Source organism: Pyxicephalus adspersus, chromosome 3, assembly GCF_032062135.1.
Source record: "Pyxicephalus adspersus chromosome 3, UCB_Pads_2.0, whole genome shotgun sequence".
NCBI classification, from domain to species: Eukaryota; Metazoa; Chordata; class Amphibia; order Anura; family Pyxicephalidae; genus Pyxicephalus; species Pyxicephalus adspersus.
The window spans coordinates 54,273,294-54,286,946 of NC_092860.1; the positions used below are offsets into that span (position 1 = coordinate 54,273,294).

Consider the following 13,653-nt stretch of genomic DNA (forward strand, 5'->3'; position numbering starts at 1 on the left):
TTTTCGGGGTAGGTCTTATATTAGGGCAGGTTTACAAAATAGTGCTAGGTCTTACTTTCGGGGTAGGTCTTATTTTCGGGGAAACAGGGTATATACTTGCCCTCACTCAAAACTTCCAGGCTGCATTCAGACTGAGGGTGAGCTGACGGTGCAGTTACCCCAGGGATGTCAAACTCATACACAGTGGGGTAAACTTGAAACTGAAATGGCACTGCTACTACAATTTCCTGCGTCAAGAAACAGTCAAATGCGGGGCCTACTACAATTCTCGCCATTACTTGCGTCTATAAAACAGTCCAATGTGGGGCCCCACATAGGCAGAGAGGCCACTGGGAGCCAAAAAAAAGGATGTTGCGGGCCAGGTTTGGCCCATGGGCCAGAGTTTGACACCCCTGAGTCACCCCTACCTTATACCATGGAACCCTCCCAAGAAGGAGACGCTCAGTACAGTTCACTACTGCCAAATCCGCAGACACTGTGGTGCAAGGGACTGAGCAGCTGGTGGGGTGCCTGTTACACATAGCTTGCCACTTACCTTCTGTGAAACCTAATTTCTCTTTCAATGTAGAGAAAGGGAAATGTAGGATAAGTAGGGGACTCTTGTGGCTCCCCCCACTAAATTTTTCTCTCCTACCCTACCATACCATGGTGCTCTGTCACATAACAAATGTCTGCTTAGGTTCTTTGAATCACAATTTCTCCTGAAATGGGAGCTGTAGGTTTATTTAGGTGTAGGATAAGTGAGGGACTCCTGTAGCTAACTCCCCCTGAAAATCTATTGCTGCGACACTGTAACAAGATAAGAAAAACTATAGCTATTATACCATTCTATTCTGTCAAACATATCTAGCCACTTATCTTCTTTGAACCCCAATTTTTAAGGAATGGAAATGAAATGAAAATGTAGTGGAGCATGTCCTCCTTGGCTATTGGTTACATAAATTGCATTTCTCTGTAAGTATCCATTGCAGGTATTTTATAGATATAGAGCCTCATTATAACAGACACTACACCTTGTATGATGTAGTTTCTGCTCTTTGGTACAGGAATGGTAAGCCAGGAGCAATATATGACTGTCCAGCACTGTATGAAAGGTTTAGTTTTGTATCTTTCATTAATAAAATGTCACAATAATGAAATGAGCATCAAATGGCGAGTGCAGAATCTCATTTTAAATTAAAACTATTTTAGTTTTAAACATACATCTACGATTTTTGTATCAAACATTAAAGGCTACAATGTCAACAGCAGCCCCCAGATGAAAAAAGGTTGGGCACCACTGATTTAAATGAATCTAATCTCAGGTGTAAAATAACATGCAACAGACTCCATTTATTTACCAATATAATAAATTATGTTTGAAAATATGGGTAGACCCCATAATTCAGTAGCTTGTAGAACCATCTGTAGCAGCAATAACTTTCATTTTCTGTATGACTTTATCAGTCTCTCACATTGCTGTGGAGGGATTTTGGCCCACTGTTTACAACATTGCTTCAGTTCATTGGGGTTTGCGGGCATTTGTTTATGCACAGCTATCCTGCAACAACATTTTAATTGGGCAATTGCAACACCTTGATTCATTTCTTTATCAACTGTTCTGTTGTAGATTTGCTGGTGTGCTTTGGATAATTGTCCTGTTGCATAACCTAAAGCTTTAGCTCTCACACAGATGGCCTCACATTTGACTCTAAAATACTTTGGTATACAGACAGGTTAATGAACAACCGAATGATTGCAAAGTGCCCAGATCCTGTGGCTGCAAAACAAGCCCAAATCACCCATCCACTACCTTGCATAACAGTTGGTATGAGGTGTTTGTGCTGATATGTGGTGTTTGGTTTTCCCCAAAAATCTCTACTTTGGTCTCATGTGTCTGAAGATCATGAAATTTAACATTTAATTTAAATCAATTGATCACGTGAATTTGATTAGCAGCACCTTGCTGCTACTTACCTCCCTAATTCCTATAGTAGAGTTAAGGTTGCACTTATTTTTTCACAACATGCTTCTGCCTCTTTGGTAAAGAAACAATGACATGGTGTAAAACCTAATGTTTTATTGTTGTTCCAGGTTTGTGTTCACTTAATTTTTAAACCAGCTGAGGAGCCGACTCTGCTACATACATTTAATTATTTATCATAAAATCAATTTTTAATTTCTTTCTTACAGACACAGTCTGATGCAGATGTGTTGGCAATACAATCCCAAGATGAGACCTACTTTCTTGGAGATCATTGATATGCTAAAGGATGATCTCCATCCAAGTTTTCAGGAGATGTCCTTTTACTACAGTGAGGAAAACAAGCCCCCCGAAACCGATGATCTGGAGATGGATTTTGAAAATATGGAGAGCACCCCTCTGGATCCGTCTTCCTGTTCATTACGGGATGAGGGACAGCGAGGAAACATTTATGAGGAACATATCCCCTACACTCACATGAATGGGAGTAGGAAAAATGGACGTATTCTGTCTTTGCCTCGTTCCAGCCCATCCTAACACACAAAGCCGCCCCTACTGAAAATATCATTACCCTCCGTCAAATCTCAGGACAGAACTGTACCCGTGGCTAAAACATCAAACCACCATTGCCCTCTTCAGGTTTTAAATGTTTCCTTGCCCCATCGGGTACTTGACTTTTTTGTCTTGTGCTTTTTTTTTTTTTAACAGTTTGACTGTAGGGCAAAACTGTGAACAGACAAAGCAATGGGGAAAAATCCATTTAAATCAACTACACTTTATTACCATTATTATTTATTTCCAGTGGCTTTTTAATATCAAGGCAAAGGTGTGCTATGCATTAAGGAAGGAATGCTTCTAAAAAATTTGAAAGCACATGCCAAAGCATGAACTGATGCTCTACTTAAAAGCAAAAACAATCTACACCTTCTTTGGTTAATGGATTAAGACTTCTGAAACCTTAATCCTTGTTGAGGTTGTTTGACCATAGAGTCTTACCCTGATTGCCATTGGGAAAATCACGTGCAAAAAATGCAAAAAGTTAATCTGTAAAAAGTGAGCAGAAAGGACTCATTTGCATGGAGTGTTTATCAAGCTGAAGTTCATGTACCTTACATGATGACCCGTCTTTCACTCTTCTGACCTGCTGAGTTTCCCCAACAGTGATACCTATTCAACTTTTTCTAACGAGGGGCATAAACTGTGCTCCTGTCATTATTTTCTCACTATAACAGAGTCTATTGGTTTCCTGATATTCACTGAGTGCTCAAAAATCTCCAGTGATGGGCCCAGTTTTTTCTCATAGGTGCAGAAATTAAGCCTTTGATGGATATTTTGTTTGTCGGATATGTTCTTAATCAGACCAAAAAGGGAGCAGAGTCTCGCCATCCCCTCCCCCCATACTATAACCTGAATGCCATGGGTTTGTAGTATCAACAGTTCTTCTCTTTTCTACTCAAGCAGCAGAAGGGTTGATTGGGTAAGGTAATATAAAGAATTCAAAACAAGAAAATGAAATATTCACCCCCAAGAGACTGAATTTTCTAAGATAAAAGTAGAGGGGTGTTTAAGAACAGTTATCCTCCAGAACAGTTGGGAGGTAACTAGTCACTAACAGCTTCTGTGGTTTGTGTATAAGCTTTCTGAAGTCAGGTCTTTTGCCTGGTGTGCTTACTATAACAAATACAACTAAGATATAGCAGTTGCTTTTTTTCATGTATACGCGATATATTTTTAAAAAAAGATCTGATTTTGTCAAAAATTCCCTATCAATAATCTGTTGGAAAGTTCCATTGTAGAATCCAGATTTATCTGATTTCTTCTGCTACTTTTTTTATGTACCATTTGTCTATATCAGAAGATTATTGGATAAAATGTATTATACTGTGAAGTATTGGCTTAACCTACCTGTCAGGAAAAGAATGTGCATATGCATGCATACACAATACTGTTTTGAAGAAAGAGTGAAAATTAGGCTTCACACTAAACATATGGACTTACTGAGTAAAGCAGAAAGCAATGTGTTGTAGCCGTTAGCTGCCAACTAATAATTCTCTGATCTGATTACAACTAACACTTTATTGGTAATGGTTTCTGCACATTGGACATCATTTTCATAATCTGTCCCTGTCTTATTAAAAAGGCCTAACAGTGTACAGTTTAACATAAAAACCTTTGATAATAGTCCATACAATTTTAAAACTTTTTCAGATTTCCACACTCCGTAAGTAGTGCCGCATTCTTTATAAAACTGTAATTTCAGTGTTTGTATTAAAATCTCTTTTCTTTAAGGTCATTTAGTAAGTCTGTGAAATTCAGGGGTAGTAAATTTGATTCCTGTAGCTACAGTTGTGACCCAGCTTTTACACATCTAGGACAGTAGTTCAAGAACCACTTGTTGTATGTCAAAGTAAATTTCTCTTACAGATTTCTGCCATCCCATCTCACATTGCTGCATACAGTCTCTTTTAAAGAGGCCATTTTTATCACATATCCCCCAATTATGATTGTACCTTGATCTATATGTACAATACTTTTTTAGCTTTCCTTTGCTGTGCTATCTTGCTATATATCAAATCCAGTTGACCCATACATCGATCTCCAAGTAACCATTAATAAGCTGCACCATATAACTTCTCTACACCACTTCCTGTAGTGACCTATACAATTTACATGTTTATAGCATGTATTATGACCCCCATTTACATCCTTTTTTTACCCATTATGTTTCTTCATATATTTATAAAACCTGATAGTTGTTTTCATGTTGTTCCTCTGATATTCTTTGGTTTAAATGTAATATTCTGCAAAGTCTTATCAAAACTTTACATCCAGTTTAACTTTCTATAGCACTTAATGGAATGCACGTTCAAACTCCCTATTGCTTTAAATATTTGCCCTATATTTCTCACGTTTCACACATAATTCCTCCTTGTTTCAGCAGCACATTGTAGTTATTGCTTCGAGTCTTTCGGTATAGTATTTGACAGATATAGTGTGGTTTCCGTTTTAAAAATGGACTGAGCAATTTTGTGACTGCACTGCAACTTTTTCACGTGAGTACACATCTAATCCACAGGTACAGAAGGATCGGAATCCAAGCTTATTTTCCCGATGACATATTTTGTTAACCAATCCCTATGCTTTTTTTCGTACTTTACAGGCACCAATAAGCACAGGTCTTTCTATTGTGTTTGCCATACTTTATACAGTATGTGCATTTCACTGGGCCTCTCTTCTCAAATTCAAATCTGTATAGTAGCATTATCATTTTCACTACACAATTTCCACAGCAAGCCTCCTAGATTGTTGTTAACACTACCCCATCGATGTTCTCTTATCACAGCATGCAGTCCTGACAATCTAGCAGTATTGAGAAAATACTTTTTAACTTTGCCTTACAGCCACTGGCCATTTTTCTTTTAAATCTGCTGTGTTGTATCTGTAGTTGGTATTTTTTTCCTACCAAGGTTCTAGTATTGTTTCAATACTTCATCCTATTTTTCTGTGCCTACAATTGTATGCTTCAGCATACTGATCTCTTATCTCCTTCTGGCAGAATAAGTTTAAAGACCCTAGAATTTTATTGAATATACACAAATGCATAAAAAAGTTTAAAAAAATGTAAAAAAAAAACACTACATGTGGAAATCACAGAAAAAATACTAAAGTATATATTAGGTTACTTTTTGTGTAATTCAGATTTTTCTTAAAAGTAAATTGTATTTATTTTAATATAATGAAGATCACTGTACAGACACATTAGCTTTCATAGTAAAAAACAAAATCAAAAATTATCTTGATTGAGAATATATATATATATATATATATACATATATATATATATATATTCTCCTGCATGTACATTTTTTTTATTATTAATGGCTGTCAGGAGTTTGGAGGATTGATTTTAACTTTATTTTTAATCTGTATTTGTGTTAGCACACTATCTACCTCAGTAAATTGTACATTAAAATTTACCCCCTGCTGTGCTGGAAGACAGGGGTTATTTGTTTAGGCACCTCAAGTTTTTCACAATTACAATCCCCTACCTGGTGGGACTAAATTAAACATCAAAAGCTTTTTTTTTCTATGAGCACTCCAGCAAGTAACGCCTTCTAACATTTAGTGGGGTTAGGACTACAGCTTATATTTTTTATGGATAAAATAAACATTTGGAACATAATTATGTACAGTGTAAAACTATCTTTAAAAATGTGTGTATAATCATTTCAATTTAATTAAAAAAATTATATATATTATTTCAAAAAATATTAAAATTTTGTCAAAATAGTAGGAGGACATTTTTTGAGAAAGGTGTGATTGAAGAGCCTTAAGTCCACAAAACCTGATATTTTTTATGGATGCCATCAAATGGGACAAACAATTCAATGGCTTCTGATACCTCTCAGGACTTTTGTTTTTTAATCCCCCTAAATCTTTCCTATTGAGGGGGGGACCCCAATACACCCCCCATAATGGCCATGGCAGATAGTCGCAGAAATAAAAGCAAATGGCTTGTGGTAAGAGGTGGTATTTTGTGGGTGGTCTGACCTTTACTGCTGCACAGATTTTTGGCTAAATGCTCTTTCTGATAGCAGTGACCTACTAAATTGTTTGTGTTCAAATGGCAGGAGCTACAGACAGAGGGAGATGAAAGAAACTAAATGCACTTATACAGCTGAATGTTAATGTCATACTCCAGCCAAATTGATCCAAAAAGACTAGCAAAAACAATTATTTTATTTTTTTTTTTATTTATTTTCTTTAAATAGTCAGTGGTTTTTAGTCCCAGTATATATTTTTTTATTAAGCGTATATATTTTGGAACAGGATCACAAAGGCGTTGCATTGCTGGGTGTTTTTTTTGTTTGTTTTTTTATTTTGTTTTATAGCCCTATAGATGTAATTAGTCGATTTGTGCAATCAACGCTGAACTTTTATAAATTCTTTATATTCTTTAACAACCTAATTGGATGTCATTGTAGATTTCACTGAAAGTGAGAATGAAATGTGAATTTTTGTTTCTTTCCCAAAATTTCTTTCCCAAATGTTTAATTCTCTAGGTATTCCAATGTTAATTAACAATTTCAAGTAAAGGAAATTCTCATAATTAATATGTTTTGATAATGGTTTCTAGGCACCTAAAGTTGGCTTTTTCTTGCCAAGTTCATTATAAGGACTAATGGTCTGCTATGTTTATGTGGGAGTATAATTTTACCTTGTATGTGGAAGAGCAAAGACCCAGCAGTTGTTACTTCAAACATGGGATCTGTAATCTAGCATATTAGGGATTAATGAATGAGTAAAGTGCAGTGGGCTGCCCTTTTTACTTGGTAAAGGAAATGATCCACTTGCTACACAGGTACTTAATCAGTATGGTGACTTGGCAAGAAACGTCATATGGTGATATGTAGTAAAGTGTCTCCAAAAGGAGCTGCTCGTATTTTCAGCAGTAATCAATCATTCAGACACAAATGTAAATTTCCAATGCATTGTGCGGTCTAAATGTTATCAGCCAACAGCTCTCAATTCACTTACTTTGGTAGATGAGGTTGTAGTGGCATTAGAAGTGTGGTAGAATGAGGTAGGCGGTTAGGGCAAGATTTTAGATGTTATAATTATTGGAATATCAGCCTATCTTTGGCCTGCATTAATGGGTAACTGTCCAATAAACCCATAATTTCAAGGATCTTGTGAATTATAACATACATCTTGAAAATTGAATTTTATATATCATTAAATTTCAGAAGATATTTGTGAAAATTATAAATCATTGAGCATTATGGCCAAAAAAGACCTTCTATGACATATTAAAATATGTCCTGCCCTTTGTTACTAATAGTTGATATAGCCTGTTACCTTTTTCACATGATTTCCTGTCAAGGTATATGTAAGGTAATATTTTAAACGTTCTGTAATTTTTACCATAAGGCTGTTGAAGATATGAATGTAGATGTTTGTAAATAGTGGTAAAACCATTAACACATCTATTTTTAATCTATTCCATTTTTTACCTTTGCCAACAGTTTTTATAGTATGTTTTAAAAAACAAAAAAGAACACAAATTATATGGCTCCTGTGAGCATAGGTAAAGACTACAACTAGGTTGATTTGAATGTAATATTTTTAGAAATCCTAAGGAAGTTCGTCTTGGTACCTCTCACAAATGAACAAGAAGGCACTTAAATATTTGTATTGTCCATTTGAACATTACCCCAAACATTTCCCTGTTCCTGAGTGAAGCACATTTTGTCCCTTCCCACTAATTGTAGCTTATTAGCTTCCTCCAACTTTGGTTGTAGTTATCCTTTTCTCATTTACCCTATTTTTTTTCCCTCCCAATTAATGGAGAGTACTGCACTTATAATGGCATGGCCACTTTATACTATCAGTGATCATTATGATAACTGAATTTATTGTTTGAGAAAATACAGAATACCAGAAAAAAACACCTTTTGTTTTTTTTTTGTTTTTGTTTTTTTTTTTAGCTTTGTGTTTCTAAAACTGTCCCTCAAGGACTACTATCAGTATGTTTTTCAGATCCCTGTTCAGAATTCTAGTTGGTCCTTCTAAAATGTCACTAATAAAATTTAAAGCATACATATTCAACTACCTGATATTCTGGAAATACATTGCAACACCCAGGGGACCAGAGCTGGGAAACAACCAAGCTAACCTGCGTCAAGCAGCTAAGTTCATTTGATGAGTCACTGATAATATGGGCTGAAATTCTACTGCAGAAACAACCACTAGAAAATGGCAACATTTTACTATATTTTACCAAGAGCTCCCACCTATATAGTCTAAAGCTGCGTACACACGTCAGATTTTTCTGGCATGTGTACAGTCGGCGTCGTTCATCGTCCGTGGATCCGTCCTGGCGGATCCACGAACGATGAACGACAAGCGATCCTAATGCAAGGGAAGGGGGAGAGCGTGCAGCAGGGTGCCGCTCCGTCCTCCCCCTCCCCTCTCCATAGAGCAGAACAGTGCTGTATGTACAGCACTCGTTCATGCATTGTGTAGTCCTTTGTTGTTGGAAAGGATCGCGAAAGATCCTTTCCAACGACAAGAATTGCACATGTGTATGCAGCTTAACTTTACCCAACTAAACTAGGTAAAATGTTTTGATAGAAATGTAACTTTCATAAATAAAGTGTACCCATAGTCAAATTTTACTTTTGGAAAGATTAGATGAGGATCGGTTTTTCCGATTACCTTGACTTCAGTAGAGGTATTACTTTATTACTTGTCTGGTAAAATGATTGTCCATAGGGCACCTACTAAAGCTTTTTTTTTTTTTTTTTTTTCTTTTTGTTGTAGATTTCCCTTTTAGTCCAGTAAAAGGTTAACTTCAGAAAAGAGAGGGAAATGAAAACCTGACAGGATTCTAAATCTTCCCCATTCTATCCCAAAAATTTTTAGGGTTGTAGGTACACTTTGATTCTAGTTACAGTGCTATGCTAGGATGCTGCACATAAAGTCCTGCAGGATAAAATGAGTAATCCAGGATTGTGATAAACTGAGAGGATTTATTTTTATTTTTTCTTCAATATCCAGCGAGTTCCATGTATGCATGACCCCCTTATATACTTAGAAGGGTCTTGGTTTAAATGACACCATTTCCTTAAAGGGAAAGAACTGTATTTTTTTTAAATCTTCTCAATGAACTTTGTTTTAATAGTGTTCATGTGATGCCATTTTTACCACCTATTTACTTCTGCATGGAGATTTCTGGAATACTTCCATACCTTCCTTTGGTCAAATCATGGCATATCATCAACATCTAGAAACAAGATGTTTATTATTCAGCCACTTGAAATGGCAATAAAATTAAAATACAAGTTACATTCCCTTTAATGAAAAAAGCTCAAGCACGCAGTTCTAATTCTTAGCTGTGAATTTGTTGTTTTTTATTATTATTAAGATATTTGTCTTTTTTTTCCCCTAAATTTTGTTTGTCTTTTTTATCATTATTATTTTATTCATGCTGTGTATCGTATTGACATCTGCTGGCTTAATCTGTTAGTGCACCAGGATTAACTGCAGGGAGTAGGTTTTGGGTGGGTTGGGGTACTGCATGATTTATTGTGTAATGCCTCAATTAGAAGGAGCATTTAAATACACTTTGCACAAGCAGCAGTACCTTTCATGGATTGCAATACTATTCTTTTATATTGCCAGTTATTATTCATTTTAATTCTTCATTTTGGCTTTTACCAAACCTCAAACATGAAAAGGGTTTTCCATTTTCTGTGAAATAATGGAAAATTCTTGACGGCATAAGCTAGAAATGGGGATTCCCTGTTGTTTTGCTAATTGGCATCTGTCTGGTGGCTGTGGAACACTGCAGTGTTGAGACAGATCTTTCTTCTGAAGCTGATGGATCTTTATAAGTTTGGTAAAATGACCAATAAAAGATTTAAACTTGAAGAATTTGCTGCAATAGTTTAGTTAATTAGCTGCTTAATTCCAAAGCCACCATCACATAATAATCATCCATCTGACTGCCATATTTGGGTCCCGTGTCAACAGACTTTGTTTCATGCCAGTTTTTTATTCCCATATAATCTGGAAGCAGGACAGAAGGTCACCTTTATATCAGATTCACTTGTCAATGATTTTTGATGGATCTCACAAACCTCTCAAACTGATGTCATCAACATTAGCCCAAAACCTTTGGACACAGGACCTTGCATGCATTTGAGTTTCTCCCTTGCTGTAGTTTGGGTCCCCAGTCTTAACAGGTTAGTTTTGAGGGATGTTTTCTTTGCAGTACTGCTGTTTTTGAGCGGTTAGCATATGGTACCTGGAAGCGACATTCTTGCAGAGGTATGTTAAGTGCTTGTGTTGTTGCGGTATAATTAATGTGAATGTAATTATAGTTATTTTTTAAATTGTTTGTGCCGGTTGATATTAGCTTGTTTAAAAAAAGAGTAAAAAAAAACCTGATTACCTCTTGGATCTTTAATCAAACCTTCAACAAGATGTTGCTACTTGTGCATTTGCTGTTGTCAAGCAGAATTTGCATCTGGTCTGGCATATTTCCTCAGTGTTCTTATGTAGGTACAGCAATTGGCTGTTGTAATCAAATGCTTTTAGCAAAATCACTGAGAGCACCTTTTACAAGCGTTTTGTTGCCTCCTCTAACAACAGGCCTTAACTGTTAAACCGAGCCTTTTTGTTTTCTCTAATAACTCTGACATAATGAAAAGATGGCTCTTTCCTCGGAGCGCATTGTATATCTGTTGTCTGTGTTGTATAATCTTAGTGTACAATTCTCTCTCTGGTCCTAAACCCTTGTTGCTGTCAGCCAGGAGTAACGTGTCGAGTGTAATGTATTTTAATGTAATGTTTCTCTTTCCTGCCATGTATCTGTATATTTAAAGAAGCACTTTATGTTTTGCTTCCTCCCATCCATTTGTTTTAATCCTTTTTCATCATTTCTGTCATGTTTGTTTTTTAAAGGGAGGAGCCACTAATCATAAATAAGATATCCACAAATGCCCATTGTCATCAGTGATTTCCTGCATAATGAAAACATGTTAGAGAAATACATACATTGTCTGCCTTCTTCCTAAAATGCTTGTTGTTTGGCAGTCATGCTGCTGTTTTGGCATTCAAACTTTCAGGCACTGACACGAAACAAGTTTAGAGAACAGAAACATTGTGGGTTTGTGACTCAAAAGTATTGAAGCCAGACTTTTAGCATTTTCTGGAGGCCTACAATAGCATCCTACATATTTCCTTCATGTCATGAGTGTACAAATAACCCATTTTTGGATGCTTCATGGTCCGTTAAGTCTATTAGTAACTTGATGGTGATCCCATAGATTCTGATGTTGAGCTCACATGGACAGTTTAGGCCATGTGGAGAAAGGGCATGATGGAGAATTTTTTTTAATCCTTAACTAATTCAACATTTTCAAATCTTTTATGGTGTCTTTGGCAGATGAGATTCTAAGTTTGTAGAGAATTGCTCATCCCATGTTCTACAAGATATATACAAGTTACCTCCAGAAACTCTACTTACTATGTGCACATCCTATCGCGCAGTTAGCTTAATTCTTTACTATTCCCTGTGCCAAGCTGACAAATTGAGAACATGATCCTGATCACAGCAGAACAGCACAGTTTTCTTTTTTTTTCCAGATCTACTTTTAAAGTATATTATTATAACCCCAGGTGCTTTATAGAACCATCATTACAATTACTTCTCTGGTGTTACTTCTGTGATGCTACATCCATTACAATAAACTGTTTGCTAATGTATGACTTAATTTTGCTTCGCCGATTCTTTGAAACATATCTGTTCTGTGAATACTGGCTGTCAGCCTCATCTCACTCACTGCCTCCCTTAATTTTGCCTCTTGATTTACTACTTTGTTTATGTGATTTATCTATGTGATTGGACATTGAAGGATTGTGCTTAATTGTCCCATTCACTGTCCACTGTTCTTTAGGCATTGAACGGGATGATTAAAACAATCTTGCAATGTGGTCAATCACACTTATTTTTATGTCACTTTGTGTTTACCTCTTTATTGCTTGGGTAGTAAAGAGGTTATTTATGTTTGCTGCTTTTTTTTGTGCTCATCCCTTTGAAAATGCTGTTATGCTACCCCATTCCCCTTCCCTCCCTTACCCATCAAATACCTCATTTTAACTTTTCCTCAGCTGCCAGAAGAGGCACTTGTAGTCAGAACCCTCTCATTGTCTGGCAGAGGAACAGTTAAAATTCAGTATAAGGATCAAAATATATAAATATATATAAATAAATATGTCTATGTGCCATGGTTTATGAAAAAGGAAATTTTTAAAAATCCTAAACCTATAAATATCGATAATTTAAAAAAAAAACAAAAAAAAAAAAAAAAACCTAAAACAAAAAAAAGCGGTTTATTTTTTCATTGTTTTCATATTAGAGCTAAAACCGTCATGTACAGAAAATATCTTTGACTATTGAAAGGAAAGTGCGGAGTGTAAATTATTCAACAATTAACTGTTTATATAAAAATTATGAAATAAATTTATCCAAGAGTAGCCTCCCTTGACTTTATTGCTTGGTTTATTGTCCACAAATTGACAAATTCATTTATTTACTGCCATCACATATGGGTTCTATGTGTAAGTTAAGGGTAAGTCCAACTAATTTTATTTCTTGTATTTTGTAGAATAAGAACTTCTGTAGGAATGTATTGCTGTCTTGCTGTGTGATTATTAGATCTGTGGGAAAAAAAGAATATGCAATTGAACCCCAGAATGGCACAGAATACCTTACCCAGCCCCCCCCCCCCCAACCTTGTAAGAGAAGAGTGGCAGCAATAAATATACTAGAAAATCTAATAACTGTCTAAAGGAAAGCCGATGTGTGTCCTCCGCCAGTTCTTATTAAAACAAAGACAGTCTATTCACAAATAGCACTAACAGGCAATAAATGCATTACCAGCATGGTCAGCCGCAAGTATTTGAATAAATGGAGTCTAAACATCAAGACCATATTTTAGGAAACATCTTGGATATGGTCATCACTCATAAATAGCTTTATACAAATGTAAAAGAAAGTTGACTGAAAATAGGAGAAGGGAATTTTTCGCTTTCCATTCAGGCAAAATGGCTTTTTTGGAATATAAGGGCAATATACTCTGGAGTTCTGGATACTTTGATAGACAAAAGACTTTGTGTCACAC

The 13,653-nt window shown here is 35.9% G+C and overlaps 1 protein-coding gene across 1 annotated transcript in view; it reads left to right on the plus strand.

Moving 5' to 3' along the window:
- The window catches only part of INSR (insulin receptor), an 83,109-nt gene extending 70,103 nt beyond the window's left edge, over positions 1–13,006 (plus strand). Inside the window, exon 21 of the mRNA XM_072404683.1 lies at positions 2,173–13,006. Within this exon, the coding sequence (XP_072260784.1) occupies positions 2,173–2,500 (328 nt within the window). The 3' untranslated portion in view covers positions 2,501–13,006. The remainder of the gene's footprint in view (positions 1–2,172) is intronic.
- The last annotated feature ends 647 nt before the right edge of the window (positions 13,007–13,653 follow it).